The sequence below is a fragment of the Oryctolagus cuniculus genome, chromosome 13 (assembly GCF_051225735.1).
Source record: "Oryctolagus cuniculus isolate XC-2025 breed Fujian yellow rabbit chromosome 13, ASM5122573v1, whole genome shotgun sequence".
NCBI lineage: Eukaryota > Metazoa > Chordata > Mammalia > Lagomorpha > Leporidae > Oryctolagus > Oryctolagus cuniculus.
In genome coordinates this window covers 2,357,510-2,378,898 of record NC_142879.1, presented here as the reverse complement: position 1 = coordinate 2,378,898, position 21,389 = coordinate 2,357,510, and the positions used below count along the sequence as shown (strand labels likewise).

Genomic DNA, 21,389 nt, shown 5'->3' with positions numbered 1-21,389 from the left:
CTCTTGGCTTAAGCAAGCAGAATAATGGAGTTGCCATCAATGGCAAGACAGGAATAAAGAGAAGCATGGGTAAGAACCTGAGTACACTATGTTTAAGGTGCTCATCAGATATCCAAGAGATGGCTCTAGGAAATTGTCAGCATGGAGATGATTAAAGGCAGGAAAAGAGACCATGTGGAGACAGGCTAATAAAGCAGAAAAAGGGGCCAGCCTTTGGCATAGTGGGTAAAGCCATCACCTGCAGTGCCAATATCCCATATGGGCAACGGTTCAAGACCTGGCTGTTACACTTCCAATCCAGGTCTCTGCTATGGCCTGGGAGAGCAGTAGAAGATGGCCCAGGTCCTTGGGCCCCTACACCCACGTGGGAGACCCAGAAGAAGCTCCTGGCTCCTGGCTTCAGATCGGCCCAGTTCCCACCATTGCGGCCTTTTCGGGAGTGGGCCAGCAGATGGGAAGACCTCTCTATCTCTGCCTCTGTGTAACTCTGCCTTTCAAATACATAAATAAAATAAATTTAAAAATAGGCCGGCATCGCGGCTCACTAGGCTAATCCTCCGCCTTGCGGCGCCGGCACACCGGGTTCTAGTCCGGCCGGGGCACCGGATTCTGTCCCGGTTGCCCCTTTTCCAGGCCAGCTCTCTGCTGTGGCCAGGGAAGTGCAGTGGAGGATGGCCCAAGTACTTGGGTCCTGCATCCCATGGGAGACCAGAAGCACCTGGCTCCTGCCATCGGATCAGCGCGGTGCGCCGGCCGCAGCGCGCCGGCCGCGGCGGCCATTGGAGGGTGAACCAACGGCAAAGGAAGACCTTTCTCTGTCTCTCTCTCTCACTGTCCACTCTGCCTGTCAAAAATAAATAAATAAATAAATAAATAATAAAAATAAATAAAAAAAAGAGAGAGGGAAAGAAAAACTCATCCCTGAACTGAGGCACTGCACCTGAACAGTTAAGGAAATTGAAATAAAACCTATAAAATAATTAATGCCAGGGCCGGCACCATGGCTCACTTGGTTAATCCTCCGCCTGCGGCGCCGGCATCCCATATGGGCGCCGGATTCTGTCCCGGTTGCTCCTCTTCCAGTCCAGCTCTCTGCTGTGGCCTGGGAGTGCAGTGGAGGATGGCCCAAGTGCTTGGGCCCTGCACCTGCATGGGAGACCAGGAGGAAGCACCTGGCTCCTGGCTTCGGAGGAGCCTCACTTATGGCGCAGCTCCGGCCATAATGGCCATTTGGGGGGTGAACCAACGGAAGGAAGACCTTTCTCTCTGTCTCTCTCTCTCTCTCACACTGTCTAACATTTGTCAAATAAATAAAAAAAAATTTTTTTAAATAATTAATGCCATACAAAGGGAACCATGAATATGGTTCACTTAGCTAAAACTAAGTAAAAAAAACTATTCAAAGAAGAAGGAGAAATTGTTAGAAATGCTGCTAAGAAAGATGCAGTCCGAGAATCTGCCTCAGTTGCACAGTGTGGCAATCAGGGATAACCTTGACAAAGGTCGACAATGGTGTGGAGAGGGCCGAAGTCTCACTGGAGGGGGTTCAAAACAGAATGGGAAGAGGAGACATTTGGTGCAGTTGTTAAAAAGCTGTGCGGGATGCCTGCCTCTCACAGCCGGCTCTGCTTCTGATTCCAGTTTCCTGCTAATGCACACACGGGAAGCAGCAGCTGGTGGCTCAGGCATTTATCAAGTTCCAGGCTCCTTGGCTTTGGCCCAGCTCAGCCTCGACTACTGTGGGCATCTGGAGTGTGAACCAGGGCTGGAAGACCTCTGTGTATCTGCCTCTGACTCTTTGCCTTTCAAATTTAAAGAAAAAAAGGAAAGAATCAGATATAAACACAGCAAACTCTTTGCTCCAAAGGGAGAGGAAAAAACAGAATGGCAGTGTGCGAAGAGAAGCAGGTACAGAGCAAACCCTGGCCTCCCACGTGGAATCCCTGCTATTCCCGGAAGTGTATGGTACACCTGCTCGAAAAGGTAATCGTGCACAACTTTGTTCAAGTCTCATTTTTCCAAAAGTTACCTCCAGTATCTACTGAAGGGTCACAAGAGCAGTGCCCTCGCGGGCTCTTCCGCACGCACCTGTTCATGGCCTGGATCTTCAGTCCCTCCTCGATGCTGTGACTCAGGGCTTGCTGATTGTTGTGCTTGTTGATCCTGGCTAAGACTCTCTCCTGATGCGCTTCATACTCATCACGACTCGGATAAATTTTGCTGATGAGAGCATCAAAGTTCGGATCTGGCCTGAGTGATCTTTTGGAAACTAGCTTTTTCCGACAGGTGGGACATTCTTTGTTGCTAAATAAAAGCAGGAGAAAGAAAAGTAAACAATGCCATCTTTGGCTAAAGACAAGAATACCCAGTTTTCTTATACAAATAAGTCACAGGAATTTAAGCTGATTAACCCCAATTTCCTTAAAAATCTGACAAGTAGATAAGCAAGATTTTGGAAATCTTAGACACTCTAGATACTTACCAAAATACTTCTGAATACTTCTCAATAATTTGTATGATTGTTTAAGAAATACAAACCCAGATTTTTTTTCCTACGTTAAATTCCCCCCCGGCCTTGGGGCCAGCATTATGGCGCAGCAGGTTAACACCCTGGCCTGAAACGCCAACATCCCATATGGGCGCCGGCTGGAGTCCTGGCTGCTCCACTTCCAATCCAGCTCTCTGCTATGGCCTGGGAAAGCACTGGAAGATGGCCCAAGTCCTTGGGCCCCTGCACCCACGTGAGAGACCTAGAAGAAGCTCCTGGCTCCTGGCTTCAGATCAGCACAACTCTGGCCATTGCAGCCAATAGGGGAATGAACCATCAGATGGAAGACTTTCTCTTTCTCTCTCTCTCTGCCTCTGCTCTGTGTAACTCTTTCAAATAAATAAATAAATCTTTTTTAAAAAATTTCCCTATGCCATTCAATTCTTTTCTTGAAACAGCATTTTCAAAAGGATGTTATTTTATGTGTTTAGGTTGGAAAAGCATGGTTTCATAATTTCCTCAAAACAAACACTCATCCCGTATAAAGCTTCTAAAATTACATAAAGCCAAACTGTTTCAAAATAAAGATTCCTCAGGGACTGAACCTAGACTTTAGAAAGTTCCAGTTCTCAGTCAGATCCATGTGAAGAAGGTGCTCCTCCCATCCCGGGGGCACTGTTGCGGGCTAAGCACCTGGCACGCCGCACTTAACCCACCCGCTTCTCAGGGCCGTGATGATGCAGTCCGCGCAGAAACGGTGCAAGCACTCCTTGGTGGTCATGGTGTTCTTCAGCATGTCCAAACAGATCGGACACATCAACTCGCTATGGAGACTTCTGGGCGATACCACGATTTCCAAGCCATCTGTTATTGCCTCCTGGAAAAAAGTCACTTTAAAATTAAATACCACTTAATTTTTTTAAAGATAAGGTCAAACAAATTATTGAAGATGGCAAAAAAAAGAACATCAATGTACTTGTCACCCAGCCCCCTTTTCAACTCACCAATCTTATTTTTGCTATAATCTTCCCTAACTTAGCTCAACCCCATCACCACTGCGTTATATAAATGTTGTTATATTAACACTAAAGATAATCTACTATATATTTTAAAGATACCAAGTGGTTGGGGCTGGTGCTGTGGCATAGCAGGTAAAGCTGCCACCTACAGTACTGGCATTCCATATGGGTGCCGGTTGGAGTCCCGGCTGCTCCATTTCCGATCCAGCTCTCTGCTATGGCCTGAGAAAGCAGTAGAAGCAGTTCCCCGGGCCCCTGCACCCACATGGGAGACCCAGAAGAAGCTCCTGGCTCCTGGCTTCAGATCAGCACAGCTCCAGCCGCTAAGGCCAACTGGGGAGTGAATCAGCAGATGGAAGACCTCTCTCTCTGCCTCTCTTTCTCTCTCTGTGTAACTCTGACTTTCAAATAAATAAATAAATTTAAAACAAAAACAAAAAAAAGACACTAACTGGAAAATTAGCTTGGTATAATCTTTGTAAAAAGACACTGAATTTACAGCCATTTTCCCAAGTTCTAATCTTTAATAATTCATTATGTGCCTCTAAATGATTATTTAATATTGTTTTCTTACCTGCAAAATGAGGACACTGGGACTAAATGAACTCTAAGAATTCTTCCATATAAAAATTATACCATTTTGGGGGCTGTCTTGGTGGTGCACCAAGTTAAGCCTCTGCCTGCAATGCAAGTATCCCAAATGGGCTCTGGTTCAAGTCTCAGCGGCTCTGCTTCCAATCCAGCTGCCTACTAATGTGCCAGCAGAAAATGGCCCAAGTGCTTTGGCCCTCGCACCCATATGCGAGATCTGGAAGAAGCTCATGGCTTCGGCCTGGCCCAGTACCAAATACTGCAACCATTTGGAGAGTGAACCAGTGGACAGGAGAGATTCACTCTCATTCTCATTCTCTCTCTGTTTCCCTCTGTGTAACTCTGCCTTATAAATATATCTTTTTTAAAAAATTATACCATTTTTATAAATTATATTTCATACTCCCACTAAGATAATTTAAGATCCAATAAAAGTATTCTCTTATTTATAAATAATGTAATAGGATTTTAAAATCAACTTTACAGCTCAAAACCTCTGTCTTTCCACACACAGGGGTCAGTTTCTTCAGCTCGTTAGCACACAGTGAGACCACATGGCATCTTACGTGTCTAAAAACGCCTCTCTACAAAGTAGAACCTAAGACACACCTCTCCTGCTGAAGTGATGCTGAGTCCTGCCCCCTTCTCCATCGCCACGCACCCTCCCTGGCTCTAAAGCGGCACCAATGCCCACTGACCCAGTGTACATGTCTCATATGCCCTACGCCATCCTTCCGTTACCTGAGGTGTTCGTTGTAGTTCATACAAACTGAGTTCCCATGTCTTGCTTAATGGCTGAGTCCCATTTGTCTGCACAGCCTGAGACATGGCTAGCGATAAAGAGGAGACAGAAACAGTTTTAGTATTAGCACAGGAAGAACAAGGATCTGAATGCACACGTTGCCCTCTAACCCCAAACTCACGCTGAGATGGCTGGGGCTCAGGAAATAACAGGACGTCAAACTGAGAGCACCTGGGGGGGCAGATGGGGTGGGGGGCAAGCATGCCCCTGAGGTCCCTCATCCACCTAAAAACCCTCTCGGCCGAAGAGGAAGACAGCTGCCTGCAACTCTTCATGGAACGTCATCAACCAAGGAAGATTTAAGTCCTATCACAGAGGCAGCCCGGAGGAACTCTGTCCCCAGCTATCTGTTCTCTGGCCTCAAGTTCTCCCCCGAAAATGTTTGCTACCCTGAAATTGTCGAAGCCGCCCACTCTGTCTCCCCAGTGAAGAAGGCAGTCGAGCCTCAACCACCTGGCCCTTCTTTGAGCTTCATTATTTTGTATGGCTTCCTTGTGCATATGCCCGTTAACAACCCTGAATGCCTTTTCCTATGTTGCACGCCTGTGGTCTCTTTATTTCAGGATACTTAGTTACCGCACCTTCAGAGGGGAAGTATGATCTTCCCTGCAAAACCGAATCCCTAATGCAACAGCGAAGCCCCCGGCAGGGCAGGCGGAGGGCCCCTCCCTAGGGAGGGAGGCACAGAGACCCGCTGCTCCCTTCACCAGAAGGCACAGTCCTCACCAGACCGAGCCCGCTCTTCCTTGGTCTGGGACTCTGCCACAGCAGGCCGAACAGGCAGTAAATCTCAAAAGTGATTTTCAGAAATTGTTAATCTTGAGAATAACAGAAATAAATTATGCAGTGGGTCCTCAAAAAAAAAAAAGAGAGAGAGAGAGAAAGCTCTAGAATCTGCATTTAAAAATATGAACTACTTGGCAGTAAGATATTATCACTGATGTCTGAATGCCCAACAGCTGACATACAGTAAGTACATAACAATGTCAAAAATAGTTAATTATTCAGTGTGTCCAAGGGTCTCTTAACCCTAAATAAACATTTTCCTGAAACTCAGATCACAGAACTTGTTACTAAATCAATAAAATTCTATAATCTTAAGCACAGCCAACTCTGCATAGTCCAACTCTGTCCTGGCATAAAAATAAACTTTAAGTGCCATTTTGCATGAATTTTTTGAAGTACGCTCATATATTGGGTAAGATGACAACAGATAAAACTCTTCTGTAGCAAAACAAAGGCGCTCCAGCCACCCAAATACTGTGTAGGCATCTGCATACTCCTAGTTGCCGTCCGTGCCGCAGCATTCTTAGTCTAGAAAGAAATGCATGTGAACAGATGAACTACAGCTGGAAAAGTAAAAGCTAGGGAGTATGGACAGAACGATCCGGATGCTAGAGGAGGATCAGGGGACGTGAGGGCTCGGGACAGGCTGCAGGAGAGAGGACATAAGCCTTAATAAGGTACAAAATTACTGCAGAAGAATCAGGGTACAAACGGGAAGAAGAGATCACACGTATGATGACAGACAGGCGTGCTTGTGTTTGGAAGACAATGACGTTTTAGCAGGAGGGAGATGCAATCAAAATTTCACAGAAACTCAGCAGCGGCGTAGGAGGTGGAAGAAAAGAGAGCAACCAGCAGGGAGCAGCACTGTGGCACGGCGGCGGGCAACATCATGGCCTGCAGCGCTGGCGTCCCTAAGGGCACAGGTTCCAGTCTCGGCTGCTCCACTTCTGGGAAAGCAGCAGAAGATGGCCCGAGTAGTTGGGCCCCTGCACCCACATGAGAAACCTGGATGGGGCTCCGGGCTCCAGCCTGGCGCAGCCCTGGCTGTTACAGCCATCTGGAGAGTAAATCAGCAAACAAAGACCTTTCTCTCTATGCCTCGCCCTCTCTAACTCTTTCACACAAAGTAACCCTGACTGACATTAACTGGACAGAACAAGGCAGACAGCCCTCCAAGTGGTACACAAAAAGAAGGGGTAAATCATCACTCTGGGAAAGCACCCACCCCTCACTGAGTCGGAGAGCAAGAAGGCCAGGTGTGGAGCTGACACAGCTGAGTGCCGGTTACCTATAAGCCGCTGTAGGAGACGGTCCAGTAGATGGTGAAAAAGAAACACGCCACGCCTTTCTGAAGACACAGCCCGCCCTTCGTTCCTACACCCTGGGGCCAGACTCCCAGACTAATAATCAGCTTGACTAGACAATCAAGCCCTAGCCACTACTTCATAAGCATCACTAGACACCTACCAGCACAGTGGCTCTCCCCTGTGAATCAAAGTCAAAGCTACAAATCTCTCCAGGCAGCACGCCTGTGGCCTACACGCACTGCTAGTATTTTCCTAAATTACTGTGCTTACTGGGCTACATGGCACAGGTCCTCCAAGGACGATCTGCAGTCACCTCAGCTGTTACGGGGAATGTGGGGCATGTCAGACACAGGGCAGCTCCGGAAAGAAAGCAGAAAAAGACCCGGCCGGCGCCGCGGCTCACTAGGCTAATCCTTCACCTGCAACGCCGGCACCCCGGGTTCTAGTCCTGGTCGGGCGCCGGATTCTGTCCCGGTTGCTCCTCTTCAGTCCAGCTCTCTGCTGTGGCCCGGGAAGGCAGTGGAGGATGGCCCAAGTGCTTGGGCCCTGCACCCCATGGGAGACCAGGAGAAGCACCTGGCTCCTGGTTTCAGATCGGTGTGGCGCGCCAGCTGTAATGGCCATTTGGGGGGTGAACCAACAGAAGAAAGACCTTTCTCTCTGTCTCTCTCTCTCACTAACTCTGCCTGTTAAAAAGAACCAAAAGCACACTGGCTAGCCTTGTCAGACTGATACGCTGAGGCCTCAAAATGCAATTCTAGACTTTAAACCTGCACCCCGAAAGAGTCTCTCGCAAGAGGCAGAGAAGAAACCGCTGAGCCCTGCCCCTTGCGTAGCCAGTACTGTCCCCCCAGCACTGCCATCACTAGTCCCTTAGCATCCCACAGAATCGTCCTTTCCTGAAGGCTGACCCGTGAACTGGGTAAACGGAATTAAAGCACAGTTTAGAGCTGAGCTAACAGCGGCCACAGACGGCTGGAAGAAGACTGAAGACTGTCACAGGCTCTGCACTGTGGTGTGGCAGGTTAAACCATGGCCTGTGGCACCGGCATCGAGTCCCAGCTGCTCCACTTCGCATCCAGCTCCCTGCTGGTGTGCCTGGAAAGGCAGCAGGGGACCACCCAAGTGCTCGGGCCCTCGCACCCATAGGGGAGACCCAGAAGAAGCTCATGGTTCCTGGTTTCTGTCGGCCCAGCCCTGGCTGTTGCAGCCCTTTGGGGAGTGAACCAGCGAATGAAAGATTCCCTCTGCCACTCCATCTTTAACTCTGACTTTCAAATAAATAAAATAAACCTAAAAATAAATAAATAAATAAAGTGCACAGCACCACAGTCAGGATGAATCCGTGCAGCTCCTGGGAGAGGCAGAGCGCGCTGTGTGCTCAGTGACCCAGCTTTTCCTGGGGCTACAACAGGACTGACTTCTGTCCGCCTGACTTAAGCGCCCCCAGGGAACCACGTCAGCAGAAATGGGGGCTCAGGCCGGCAGTCGACCCTGGCTCAGCACAGGGCGAGTGAGTCAAAAACCATGGCCCCAGCTTCTCTGGGGAACGCCAGTTGGCTGTGGTCTGTGTCCCAGAGCACTGGCAGGACTTGGTGGACTCGAGATTCCCAGAGGCTGCTAAGGGCAAGGACAGCAAGCTGGGCCAGCACAAAGGTTGTAGAAGCTCCCAGAAGCTCTGGTCAGGCTGATTAGTAAGGTCTTCTCCAGGACTGGGGAAGGCGGCATTTTGACTGATGCACACAAATCGACACAGAATCAAGGAAAATGAAGAAACAGGGTTCCAAACAAATAAACAAGATAAACCCCCAGATGCTGACCCTAATGAAACAGAGGTATATGATTTACCTGCCAGAGAAGCCAAAACCCTGAAGATGTTCACCGAGATCAGAATAACGCATGAACATGAGAATTTTAACAAAGAGAACACTAAAAACTACCAAACGCAAACCATGATGCTGAAGTCCTACCAGAGAAGTGCACAGGAGGAATTCACGGAAGAAACCACCAGCAAGCCTGAAGACATATCGCAGGAAATTATTCAGTGAGAGAAAAGAACTGAAGCAAGTGAAGAAAGCCCAGGGACTCTGTGTGACACTATGTAGGGGACCAGGACAACACTAGCAAAGTTCCACAAGGAGAAGAGGCCCAGAAAGCTTAGAAACACTGAAATTCCTGGCCAGCCAGAGAAATGGACATCCAGATCGAGCCCAAAGGATTCCCAAAATGAACCCCAAAAATCTACACCTACGCACCTCATAAAGGTTAAGGCTACAATTTAATAAGGGATGGGATAATAAGTAGGAGACATTAAGAAACTGGCTTAAAAACAACAGAACCAAAACTAATATAAAAAGAATTCTGTCCTCTCTTAATATACAAGACTTCAAAAATATTGGAAGGGAAAATTGCAAATTTAGAAATCTCAAACCTGTAGGTGAAAATGTTCAAAGAACCTTAGAAAACTGATAAAACTCAAACTAATTTCAGATTAAACTATCAAACTACAAGCATCAAAAGAGTCTTGATCCTCTAAGAATACTGCAGATACAGTAAGCCATTAAATAACTTGAAGATGTACCATCCGTATTAGCAAAACAAGGAGGTTGAGGGAAGAACAAAGACCCAGGGCCGGCGCTGTGGTGCAGCAGGTTAAAGCCGCAGCTTGCAGTGCCAGCATCCCATATGGGCACTGATTCAAGTCCCAGCTGGTCCACTTCCGGTCCAGCTCCCTGTTAATGAGCCTGGGAGAGCAGTGGAGGATGGCCCAAGTCCTTGGGCCCCTGCACCCATGTGGGAGATCCAGAGGAAGCTCCTGGTTCCTGGCTTCAGATCAGCTCAGCTCTGGCCATTGGGGCCCTTTGTGGAGTGAACCAGCAGATGGAAGACCTCCCTCTCTCTGGTTCTACTTCTCTCTATAACTCTGTCTTTCAAATAAACAAAATAAATCTTTTTTTTTTTTTAAAAGACCCAAAAGTTACCCAATCATGCTACTCTGAGGATGACTCTGGAATCTAAATTCCTGCTGGTTGGGTTTAAGGTAAACTATCTATAAATATAAATGGTCAGGTTCCCCATAGACATATGTGCCATTATTTCTACCACAACACAATCAATCTCTCAGATAATTAAAATTATTCACAGGAGGGATTTGAAACAAAAAAAATTTACTTATTTATTTGAAAGGCAGAGTTAGTAGAGGCAGAAGTGGAGGCAGAGGCAGAGACAGAGAGACAGAGAGACAGAGAGAGATACTTCCATTCAATCATAGGTTCACTCTTCAAACAGCCAGGGCCGGGCCAGAGAGAAGCCAGGAACTTCATTCTGGTCTCCCATGTGGGTGGCAGGGGCCCAAGCCCTTGGGCCATCTTCTACTGCTTTCCCCAGGCCACTGAAAAGAAGCAGGACTGGAAGTGGAGCAGGCAGGACAGGAACCCGTGCCCATGAGATACTGGCATCTCAGTTGGCAGCTTAACCTACTGCGCCACAATGCCAGCAAAATCGGTTCTTTCCTCATAGGGTTAAAACAGAAGGAACGTCCTTATCAGGTTGACTAGAAAACTGCCCGTTTCAACGTTCGGTTAGCTCAGCGACCCCATTTTGGCCTGGTCTGGTCTGCTGGGGCCTGATGCGGGGGGTGAGCCTGGACAGTTTTGCAGGCCAAATCCCCAGCCACAGCAAGGTAACTGTCCTTCTGTTGACACAACAGAAATGCTCCACACAAAGCAGGAAGTCAAATTTGGGAGAACGTATAAATGAAAAGTAAACACTAGTCTGAACGAGAAACTGCAGTAGCAAGACTGCCAGCTTCGGGGCAGCTGCAGGCAAAGACCAGAATGTTCTTTCTGGGACTGCAAACCCTCGGCTCTCACGCCTCATCCTGGTCTCCCACGTGGGGGCAGGCCCCAAACACGTGGGCTATCACCACTGCTTTTCCAGGCACATTAGCAGGGAGCTGGACCAGAAGTGGAGTAGCCAGGATAGAAACTGGTACGCATATGGGATGCCAGCACTGCAGGTGGCGACTTTACCCACTCGGCCACAGGCCAGCCCAGAGAACAATTCTGTTTAACGTAACAGGTCCCTATTCCTTTTCCCAAGGTCACCTCTCATTCATGCCTTCAAACACTGACACAGGTGCTGGAGGTAACAGACAAGTATGCATATAAACTATTAAATGCTACAGAGGCAATAAATGGGAGGAAAAAGAGCTATTTAAGACAAGGGGAGGGGCCGGCACCGTGGCATACTGGGCTAAGTCTCCACCTGTGGTCCTGGAATCCGATAGGGGAGCCAGCTGATGTCCCAGCCGCTCCACTTCCAATCCAGCTCTCTGCTGTGGCCTGGGAAAGCAGTGTTAGATGGCCCAGGTGTTTGAGCCCCTGCACCCGTGTGGGCAAACCGGAAGGGGCTCCTGACTTCAGATCAGCTCAGCTCCAGCCGGTGAGGCCATTTAGGGAGTGAACCAGTGGATGGGTGAAAGGATGATTCTCTCTCTCAGCCTGTCTCTGTAACTCTACCTCTCAAATAAATAAATAAAATCGTAAAAAAAAAAAAAAAAAAAAAGACGACGACGACAAGAAGATCAAAGGAGGACTTTCAAGCCCTGGATGGGCTGTACTGCATTACTGCTTATGGTTAGAAAAACTTGTCTCCTTGGGACCAGTGCTGTGGCGCAGTGGGTTAAAGCCCTGGCCTGAAGCACCAGCATCCCATATGGGTGCCAGTTCTAGTCCAGGCTGCTCCACTTCCCATCCAGCTCTCTGCTATGGCCTGGGATAGTAGTAGAAGATGGCCCAAGTCCTTGGGCCCCTGTACCCATGTGGGAGAACCATTCATTACATACATGCAAATATTCCAAAATCTGAGAAATTTCTGGTCCCAAGCATTTCAGATGGGGATAATAAACCTATATTCTCCTAAATTTGGTCTTAGTCCCTGGTTCCTGGCTTCTAAAGCCCAAGGAATTTCCCAATAGGGGTAAGAAGAACCTCTTCTTATCCATAAGTCCCTTTCAAATACACCACAGTTTATACTGATTAGGTGACTCTTATTGGATCCTTGGAAGCAACTGTGTAATTACAAGTTTGAGGGGAAAAAAATGCTATTTATTTGAAAGGCAGAGTGACAGAAAGAGGGAGACACACAGAGAGATCTTCCATCCTCTGGTTCACTCCCCAAATGCCATAAACAGCCAGGGCCAAAAGCCAGAAACTCCACCTAGGTCTCCCTTGTGGGTGGCAGGGGCCCAAGTACTTGAGCCTCCCATGGCCTCCCAGACCCATTAGCAGGAAGCTGGACTAGAAGTGCACAGTAGCCAGGACTCACACAAGCACTGATACAGGATGCAGTTGCTTAACCCTGCTGTACCACAATGCCCACCCCAGAGGGCTGGAAGTCTTACCCCTCCTTCCCCCACCTCCAGGGATGGGAAGGAGGTGGGAGACGGAGGTAAACACCAATGGCCAATGATGTTTATCAATCATGCTTGTGGAATGAAAGCTCCATGAAAGTCCTAGGTGACTGAATTCGCAGAGCATCAGGGTCAAGGGTGATGCACCCTAACTCCCCACCAACCCTTCTGTACTCGGGATCACTCCCGATTTTACCCTACACACCTCTGTATCTGCTGAACTACCCTTTGAGATAAACTGCTAAATCTAAGGAGCGTGCCTTCCTGGGTTCTGTGAGCCTTACTACAGATGACCAAGCCTGAAACTGGAGAGTGGCAATCTTCAATGTGTGGCCAGCTGCAAACAGTGTCTGCAGTAGGAAGTCCTGTGGGTCTGAGCCCATCTTTGGGGTCTGGTGCCAACTCTGGGTAGTTAGTGTCAAAAGTGTCCAGGAAGTTAGAGAATTGTTGGACGTCAAGAAATCCGCCCCTGAGGACAAACAGCGGGCTGAGGGTGATGGACATGTCCTCGCAGAGGAAACTGCAGGCTGGCCGCCAACAACACCCCCACTATGACTTCACTGGATGACCACGCACACACGACTGAGCCCTCCAATCTGGGCACCGGGTCAGCTCTTTGACAAGCACGCAGAGACAGCGATACCAACAACTAAGCCTTCAGCTGACATCCCCATGGCCATAGGCTGATGCCATGGTCACCAAGCGTGGCAAAAACACCGAGTTCACCTTCATCTTTCCTCTGAGTTGTACCAAAACCTCCACTTCAGTTCTTTCATGTGTACAATTCCGTCAAATCAATTTGGTACTAAAACCAACCACACAAACAGGGAAAGGTAAGAGGATTAACATTTAATCTATCTTCTATGTGAACAGAAAATATTCTTTTGTTTGTGCACTGTCAGAGATTTCTGCGCAAACAATCTCCCTCCTGTAGAGCCTTACATACCTAAGGCTAAGGAAACTGATAGTGGGTGTGTACTGACTTCAGTGGGGATGAACCCCAGATGGCAGAGACATTCCCAGAGTTGCAGACCCTGAGACTTGTCTGATCTCCTCCCCTAAACATTCATTTACATTCCAAAGATTAAGAAGTTAGGCTCCCCCTACCCATTCTCAAAGATAGGGAGCAAAGATCTATCTTGCTCTCTCAGGAGAGGAGTGGAGAGGGCCAGCGCTGTAGCGCACTTCGTTAATCCTCCACCTGCGGCGCCAGCATCCCATATGGGCGCCGGGTTCTAGTCCCAGTTGCTCCTCTTCCAGGCCCGGGAAGGCAGTGGAGGATGGCCCAAGTGCTTGGGCCCTGCACCCCATGGGAGACCAGGAGGAAGCACCTGGCTCCTGGCTTCAGATCGGCGTAGCTCTGGGCGTAGCAGCCATTGGGGGGGGTGAACCAAAGGAAGGAAGACCTTTCTTTCTCTCTGTCTCTATCAGTCAAAAAAAAAAAAAAAAAAAAAAAGTTTGTGGAGAAATGGAATTAAGAGATGTTTATTCTGCAGCAAAAAAAGTATCAAAGTCCATGCGGAGTTCTTCCTTAACCTGCATTTTCCCGTGAGATCTCTGCAGACTGCCCCTGAGTTCCCAGACCGTGTTTTCTGGTTCCTGACCTCCTCGTCCTGAGCAAAGATTTTGATAGGTGACTGCTGTAATAAGCTGTCCCTGCTCCAGAAACTGTACAGCTACCTACTTCCAGGATAATTTCCAGGGTAAACTAGAGCTATCAGAAACATATCAAGCACATAGAATCCTTTAACCTTTGCTTTAAGAGTCCAAACTGTTGAAAATGAATACAAAAACTATTTTTTCAGTACAAAAGTACTTTAAGTCTCCAATGAGAAACCAAAATTTTCATTTTAAGTTTTTCCATTAAAAATACATGAAGTGGGGCCGGCTCCTTACGGGTGCCTCTTCGAGTTCCAGTTGCTCCACTTCCGATCCAGCTCCCTGCTCACGTGCCTGGGAAAGGCAGCAGAGGACGGCTCAGCAGCTGGGACCCTGCCACCCATGTGGGAAACAGGATGAAACTCCTGACTCTGGCTTTGGCCTGGCCCAGCCCAAGCCATTAGGGGAGTGAACCAGTGGACAGGAAGATTTCTGTCTCTCCATCTCTCTCTCTGTAACTCTGCCTTTCAAATAAATAAAATAAATCTCAAAAAAAAAAAAAAAAAAAAAAAAAAAAAGCCGCTACAGTGCAGCGGGTTAAATCACAGCTGTGGTGCTGAGTGCTGCCTGTAACCCTGACTACCCTGCTTCCAATCCAGCTTCCTGCCAGCAAGCGTGGAAATGGAATGCGATGATGGCTCAAGTACTTGGGGCCCTGCCACCCATGTGGGAGACCACGATGAGGTTCCTGGCTTCTGCCTGGCCCAGCCCCAGCTGTTGTGACCATCTGGGAACTGGGTCAGCAGACGGAAGCGTTCTCTCTCTCCCTCTGCCTTTCAAACAAATCTTTTTTAAAAGACAAATTAAGCAGCAGCAGTGTTGTCTGAGCTGTCTGAAAACTTCTATTTATGTCATAGTTCAGTTACATTACAGGTTAATCTTTTGAAGACTAATCTAGGTGGCGGGAGCTGCGGCTCACTAGGCTAATCCTCCCACTGCGGCGCGGGCACCCCAGGTTCTAGTCCCGGTCGGGGCACCGGATTCTGTCCCGGTTGCCCCTCTTCCAGGCCAGCTCTCTGCTATGGCTCGGGAGTGCAGTGGAGGATGGTCCAGGTCTTTGGGCCCTGCACCCCATGGGAGACCAGGAGTAGCACCTGGCTCCTGGCTTCGGATCAGTGTGGTGCGCCGGCCGCAGCGCGCCAGCCGTGGCGGCCATTGGAGGGTAAACCAATGGCAAAAGAAAGACCTTTCTCTCTGTCTCTCTCTCTTACTGTCCACTCTGCCTGTTAAAAAAAAAAAAAAAAAAAAAGACTAATCTAGGGGCCTAACCACTGTTTCTATGTAAACACTCATTTTATAGTGACTGGCCAACACAGTACTGTAGAAGCTCCCTGAAATAACATGTCTATCCCACCTCTAAGCTGTAATTCTTCAACTGGTTGAGGGGAGGATGAAAAAATCTCAGTCATGTCTGAGGAGGCGAGGTGGGGCAAAGAATCAGGTTCCTGTGACACCGAGACTCGTCAGCCCCTGACTGGGCCGCCCGTCTGCTCCTAAGAACTTCAAGGAAAAAGCAGACCCTGTAAACCATAAACTCCTCAAGAGTAAAGGCTAGAACTTTATTTTAGGGATGCCTTTATTTTACGGTACAACAGATAAAGCACCCGATAGAGGATGGCGGTCTTCAGAAGGGCGTCCCAGCTCTGCATCACCAGCTCTGATTCACAGGCAAGCACTCACGCTCGTGGTTTTTTTGGTTTTTTATCTGCAGAAACTTTCAGGGTTAGTGGAAAAGCTGAATGAGATGTTCACACAAGTGCCCGGTACATTCCATAAATGACAGTCATAAAACTGAATTTCACCCCCTTTAATTCACTTTTTAAAAAGCACTCATTTCTTAGCCCGCAACATGCAAAATACTAGAAAAAAATTATCAAGAATTTTACATTAATCATCTTTCAAAATGAATAAAATTTATCTTCAAGAAGAAAATATTGAAAAGACATACCAGAATCTTTGGTGGTGAGTAGGCTGATTCCAGTCCACTCATTTAAGTCTTATTCTATAATAAACAAAAACTGCCAAGAGGGACAGATTTGTTAGTAGTCTGCTGTTAGCTGCCTGTACATGGCTAAAAACATAAATGTAGTTCCTAGAATCTAAAATGAACAAACCTGGGATATGTTTGTGGTGTATCTCACTCATATCTCATCAGAAATTTGTGGATTCTTTATAAAACTTTTTTTGGGGGGCCAGCGCTGTGGCATAGTAGGTTAAGCCTCCACCTGCAGTGCCGGCATCCCATATGGTTGCTGGTTCGAGTCCTGGCTGCTCCACTTCCGATCCTGCTCTCTGCTGTGGCCTGGGAAAGCAGTAGAAGATGGCCCAAGTGCTTGGGCCCTTGCAACCACGTGGGAGACTCGGAAGAAGCTCCTGGCTCCTGGCTTCAGATCAGCGCAGCTTCGGGTGTTGCAGCCATCTGGGGAGTGAACCAGCAGATGGAAGACCTCTCTTTGTGTCTCTAGATCTCTCTGTAACTCTTTTAAATAAATAAAATAAATCTTAAAAAAAAAAAAAAAAAGAAGAAGAAGAAGAAGAAGAAGCTCCTGGCTCCTGGCTTCAGCCCAGCTCTGGCCATTGTGGCCATTTGAGGAGTGAACCAGCAGATGGAAGACCTCTTTCTCTGTAACTCTGCCTCTCAAATAAATAAATCTTTAAAAAAATGTTTTCTGGATCATCCTCCCATCCCCCCACAGTCTTTGTTGGGGGAGCGGAAGAGGTGACAATAACATAGATACGCTGCTGCCCAACAAGCAAGGAGATGAGAGCACAGGGAACCTTCATGGCCTTTTTACTCAATAAACCCAAGCCTCAGGCGAGATCCTGGCATATGCTGGGTATGGTGACCGAGCAGTTCTTGGATAAGAGCATCCAGTGTATACTTTCTACAGTAGAAAGAGGAATCCTGTGAAATGGCAGGTATACAGGCAAAAGAGTTGGCACTAAGTTGTAAAATTTGGGGTAACTTTATTAGAATAGCTATAGGAGGGCAGACAAAAGGGCGCTTCCACACTGGATGAAGCGTTTTTCTCAAAAGAGGAACTTCTGGTATAACTTATTTGAGCTAAATTCTCAAGAGTTCTGTGCATAAACATGTTTATCAGTTGCTTTAACTGTAAAAGGTGCCTGGTCTCTTCAGAGTATCTGAAACAAGCTGTGTATTATACGCCCCAAAGAGAAAAAGACTTCAGATAAACGGGGTTACAGGAGTGCCGCAGTTTTCCGTGGCTGCCGTGTTACCACAACACGAGGTCTCTCACGGTTCTGGAGGTGAGGCGGCCTCATCCAGTATCCCGGGGCCGGGGCTGAGCCCAAGGCGCTGGCAGGGCCTGGCTGACTCCTCAGGCTCTAGGAGACTGCTCTCACCCCTCTCAGCCTGGGGGAGCGCTGGCCACATCCCCAGTCCCGGCCCCTCTTTTAGCATTTATCTTTTCCTCTTATATTATAGAATGAGCATGCAGCCAAGCATTTTTTTAACAAACAGTGCTTACAGGATACAGGTGCTAGATGTGTGAAATTTACTAAGACCTGGCAAACCAGGGGGCAATACTAAATTCTGAGTAAGCAATCCAACTGCCATCCTCACAGCGCCCACAGTAACTATCACTGCATAAAACCCACTTCCAGCAGTGTAATCTAAAACTACAGCTGCACAACATACATTAATTCCTTTGAGCTTCTAAAGACACGTGTTCTTTATTGGAAAACTTGTCATTGTGTTAAACATCTGGAATACCCATCTAAATTACATTTGGTAACCTAATAGCTTCTTTATTTAAAAAGATTATACAATCAATTCTTAATTAGATTATATATTTGTTACAGAATACAGAGGAGCCATTCAAAGGTGATTTGCCAAATCTCCATTACCCAGTCTTAATTAAGTTTTTGAATACAAGTAACAAACGTAATGTTTTCTAGGCTCTCTATAATTAAGTTATTGTTACAGAGAAAATAAATGTTTTCAAGATTTCTAAAGCATCACTAACAGTTAAAATCTACATATTTAGCTACCATTGCTAAGTCAGCTCCTCAACTCACCTGCCACACACACTTCTTTGCTGGCCCAAATTTGGTCTTTCTCCAAGGCTCCAGGTCCAGTGCTGGGTATCTCACCAGCAGCCTCATTTCCTTCTGTCCCTCTGCCCACCCACATTAGAAGCTAACTGCTCATAACAACAAACAGTTGGGGAGGGGCAACAAGGTACAGCAGGTTAAGCCACAACTTGGGACACCACATCCCATACTAAAGGGATGGCTGAGTACTGACTGCTCTGCTTCCAATCCAGCTCCCTGCTAATGAGCCTCAGAGGCAGCAAATGATGATCCAAGTGCTTGGTTCCCTGCCACCACGGGGAGACACAAAGAACGCCTGGCTTCTGGCTTCAGCCTGGCCCAGCCCTGGCTATCAGGGTCATTTGAAGAATGAACCGGTAGACGGAAGATCTCTTTCTCTTTCATTCATATTCTCTCTCTCTCTCTCACTCTCACTCTCCCTCCCTCCTCTGGCATTCAAACAAATATATAAATCTTTAAAAAAAGGGGGGGGGGGGGCGCTGTGGAATAGCTGGTAAAGCCGCCACCTGCAGTGCCAGCAACCCATATGGACATGGTTCGGTCCTGGCTGCTCCACTTCTGATCCAGCTCTCTGCTATGGCCTGGGAAAGCAGTGGAAGATGGTCCAAGTGCTTGGGCCCCTGCAGCCATGTGGGAGACCCAGAAGAAGCTCCAGGTTCCTGGCTTTGAATCAGCGCAACTCCAGCTGTTGTGGCCATCTGGGGAGTGAACCAGCAGATGGAAGACCATTCCCTCCCTCCCTCTCTCTCTCTCTCTCTCTCTTCTGCCTATGCGTCTCTGTAACTCTGCCTTTCAAATAAATAAAAAAATCTTAGGAAGGAAGGGAAAGAAGCCAGTTGAGTTCAACAGTTTAGGAAACAGTCACAGACAGCCACCATGAGAAGGACGGGAAGTCTCACTTGGGATGATGAAAAGTTCTGGAGTGGTGACGGGTGCACAAGAACAGAAGGTACTTAACCCCAGGAACTGCACACTCTGAAAGGGCAAAATTTCATGCTATCTATATTTTCCCATAACAAATCAAATGTTAAATTTAAAAAAGGACAGCAAATTATATGCATCATCCAATTTGTAGGGATAAAAACCTGAACCGGAATTCCCTTTTGGACATCTGCACACAAGGTACATACAGATCATCCACTATAAGCCCATCTAAAGCACGAGAGGGGGCTGGCACTGTGGCCTAGCGGGTAAAGCCACAGCCTACAGTGCCAGCGTCCCACATGGGCACTGGCTGGAGTCCTTCCTGCTCTACTTCCCACCCAGCTCCCTGCGAATGCACCTGAGAATTCAGTGGAGGGTGGACCAAGTGCTTGGGTCCCTTCACCCACATGGAGACCCAGACGCAGCCCCTGGCTCCTGGCTTCAGCATGGCCCAGCCCTGGCCTTTGCAGCCATTTGAGGAGTGAATCAGCAGATGGACGATCTCTGTCTTTCCCTCTCTCTCTGTAATTCTTTCAAATAAATAAATAAACCTTAAAAAATAAATAAATAAAGCCTAAGAGGGAGAGAGCAGGACATGCAGCTTTTGAGTGCAGACCTGTACAGCACAAGCGATAAAAGAGCAAATTAAAAATGGGTGATGCTGACAAAGGGATGATTTTTGTTCAGCAATGTGCATAGTGCCACACTGTGGAAAAGGGAGGCAAGCAAAAGACTGGACCAACCTCCACGGTCTGTTTGGGCGGAAGACAGGCCAGGCCACTGGATGTTCTTACTCGGATGCCTACAGAGCAAAGGCATCTCCTGGTGAAGGACACTCTGAAGGAGTATTTGGAGAATCGAAAAAACACATCCCTGGAACCAAAATGATCTCTGTGAGCAGCAGGAAGAATGAAAGGGCAGACTTGACAGCTCACCTCAAAACAGCTAGGAACGAGTCATGGTTTGTCACTGCCTTATTTGTAACAAAACAGAAATGTCTCATGACTTTAATGTATACCATAATTTATGAACTCAGGTCATGAGCGGCTGACAGAGTATTTTTGTTAGTCTTAGTTTTGATAATACCAGTAAATATTCTATTTCCCCCTTCCAAAGATAAAATTGCACTTAACTAATAATGTTCAACTTTCCCCAAAAATGGTGACTGCCAACTCAAAACCTGTTGGGAGATCGGCTTTATATTTAAATTCTGGGGAAATCTCTTCACTTCTCAGAATCCAGTGAGACTCACTTGCTCCTTAGCCTGTCAAGAGCCAAAGATGGGCAGCAGCACTGCTTTGTAGTTTTGGTCTTAAGTATGTCGATCTAATTAGAATTCCCTGTACCTAAAATGTTGCCTTTTACTTGTGACTCTGAAAGCAGCATAGGGGACGGCACTGCAGATTAAGCTGCTTGCCTGTGATGCCAGCATCCCACATGGGCGATGGTTGGTGTCCTACCTGCTCCACTTCAAATCCAGCCTCCTGCTAATATGCCTAGGAAAGCAGCTAGTTATGGCCCGAGTGCTTGGGTCCCTGCCACCCACATCGGAGACCCAGATGGATTTTCAGGCTCCTGACAGCCCTGGCTGATTCGGCCATTTAGGGAATGAGCCAGCAGATGGAAGATCTCTCTGTCTCTCCTCCTAACTCCACCTTTCAAATAAATCGATCTTTAAAAGAGAAAAATATATATACATGAATGTACACACACACAAGAAAGCTCTTTAAATACTCTAACTTCCTATATTGTTAACAACAAATAACCACCTAATTTAGGTACACAGAGTATACGAATTTCTTAAAAGTTATAAAATATGAAAGTCAGCATTTGGAGCCAACATTGTAGCACAGCAGGTTAAGCCTCCAGCGAACCCAGCATCCCACATGAGCACAACCTTAGTCCCAGCTGCTCCACTTCCAACCCAGCTCCTGGGAAAGTAGATGATGACGTCCCAAATACTTGGGCCCCTGCCACCCATGTGGGAGACTGGGATGGAGTTTGAGGTTCCTGGCTTCAGCCTGGCCCAGTCCTGCCTGTTGCAGCCACTTGGAGAGTGAATCAGCAGATAGAAAACCTCTCTCTAATTCTTTCAAACAAATAAATCTTTAAACAAACAAATAAAAAAGTCAGCACCAGGCACACTGCTGCCGAAGTTCCCTTTGCAACAGCAATACAACTGTCCCTATGCTGGCCTTCTTCCCCAGAAGCAGTTAACAAAATTCCCCTGGGGCCGGTATTTTGGTGCAGCACATTGAGCCGTGGCATGTACAGCCCAGTTTAAGTTCCATCTGTTCCACTTCTGACCCAACTCCCTGCT

The 21,389-nt window shown here is 47.5% G+C and overlaps 2 protein-coding genes across 8 annotated transcripts in view; one reads left to right on the top strand and one right to left on the bottom strand.

Annotated features, from left to right (window-relative positions):
- Positions 1-21,389, bottom strand: part of RNF2 (ring finger protein 2) — a 44,479-nt gene that overhangs the window by 8,624 nt on the left and 14,466 nt on the right. For 3 of the 6 annotated variants that reach the window (XM_070055055.2, XM_051821049.3, XM_008249917.5), the window contains exons 2-4: positions 4,840-4,928; positions 3,205-3,365; positions 2,089-2,304 (exon numbers count right to left, since the gene is read on the bottom strand). In XM_070055055.2, coding sequence (XP_069911156.1) covers positions 2,089-2,304; positions 3,205-3,365; positions 4,840-4,926 — 464 coding nt within the window. In that variant the 5' untranslated portion in view covers positions 4,927-4,928. Of the gene's footprint in view, positions 1-2,088; positions 2,305-3,204; positions 3,366-4,839; positions 4,929-6,914; positions 15,318-16,016; positions 16,067-19,812; positions 19,943-21,389 lie in introns of those variants that run through there. The other 3 variants (XM_002722443.6, XM_070055054.2, XM_070055056.2) reach the window with 3 other exon arrangements.
- The window catches only part of TRMT1L (tRNA methyltransferase 1L), a 75,313-nt gene that overhangs the window by 47,212 nt on the left and 6,712 nt on the right, over positions 1-21,389 (top strand). Inside the window, exon 17 of one of the 2 annotated variants that reach the window (XM_051821040.3) lies at positions 1,642-2,911. The exons of the other annotated variant lie outside the window; for it this stretch is intronic. The gene's annotated coding sequence lies outside the window, so the exon portion shown is untranslated. Of the gene's footprint in view, positions 1-1,641; positions 2,912-21,389 lie in introns of those variants that run through there. 2 annotated transcript variants of the gene reach the window in all.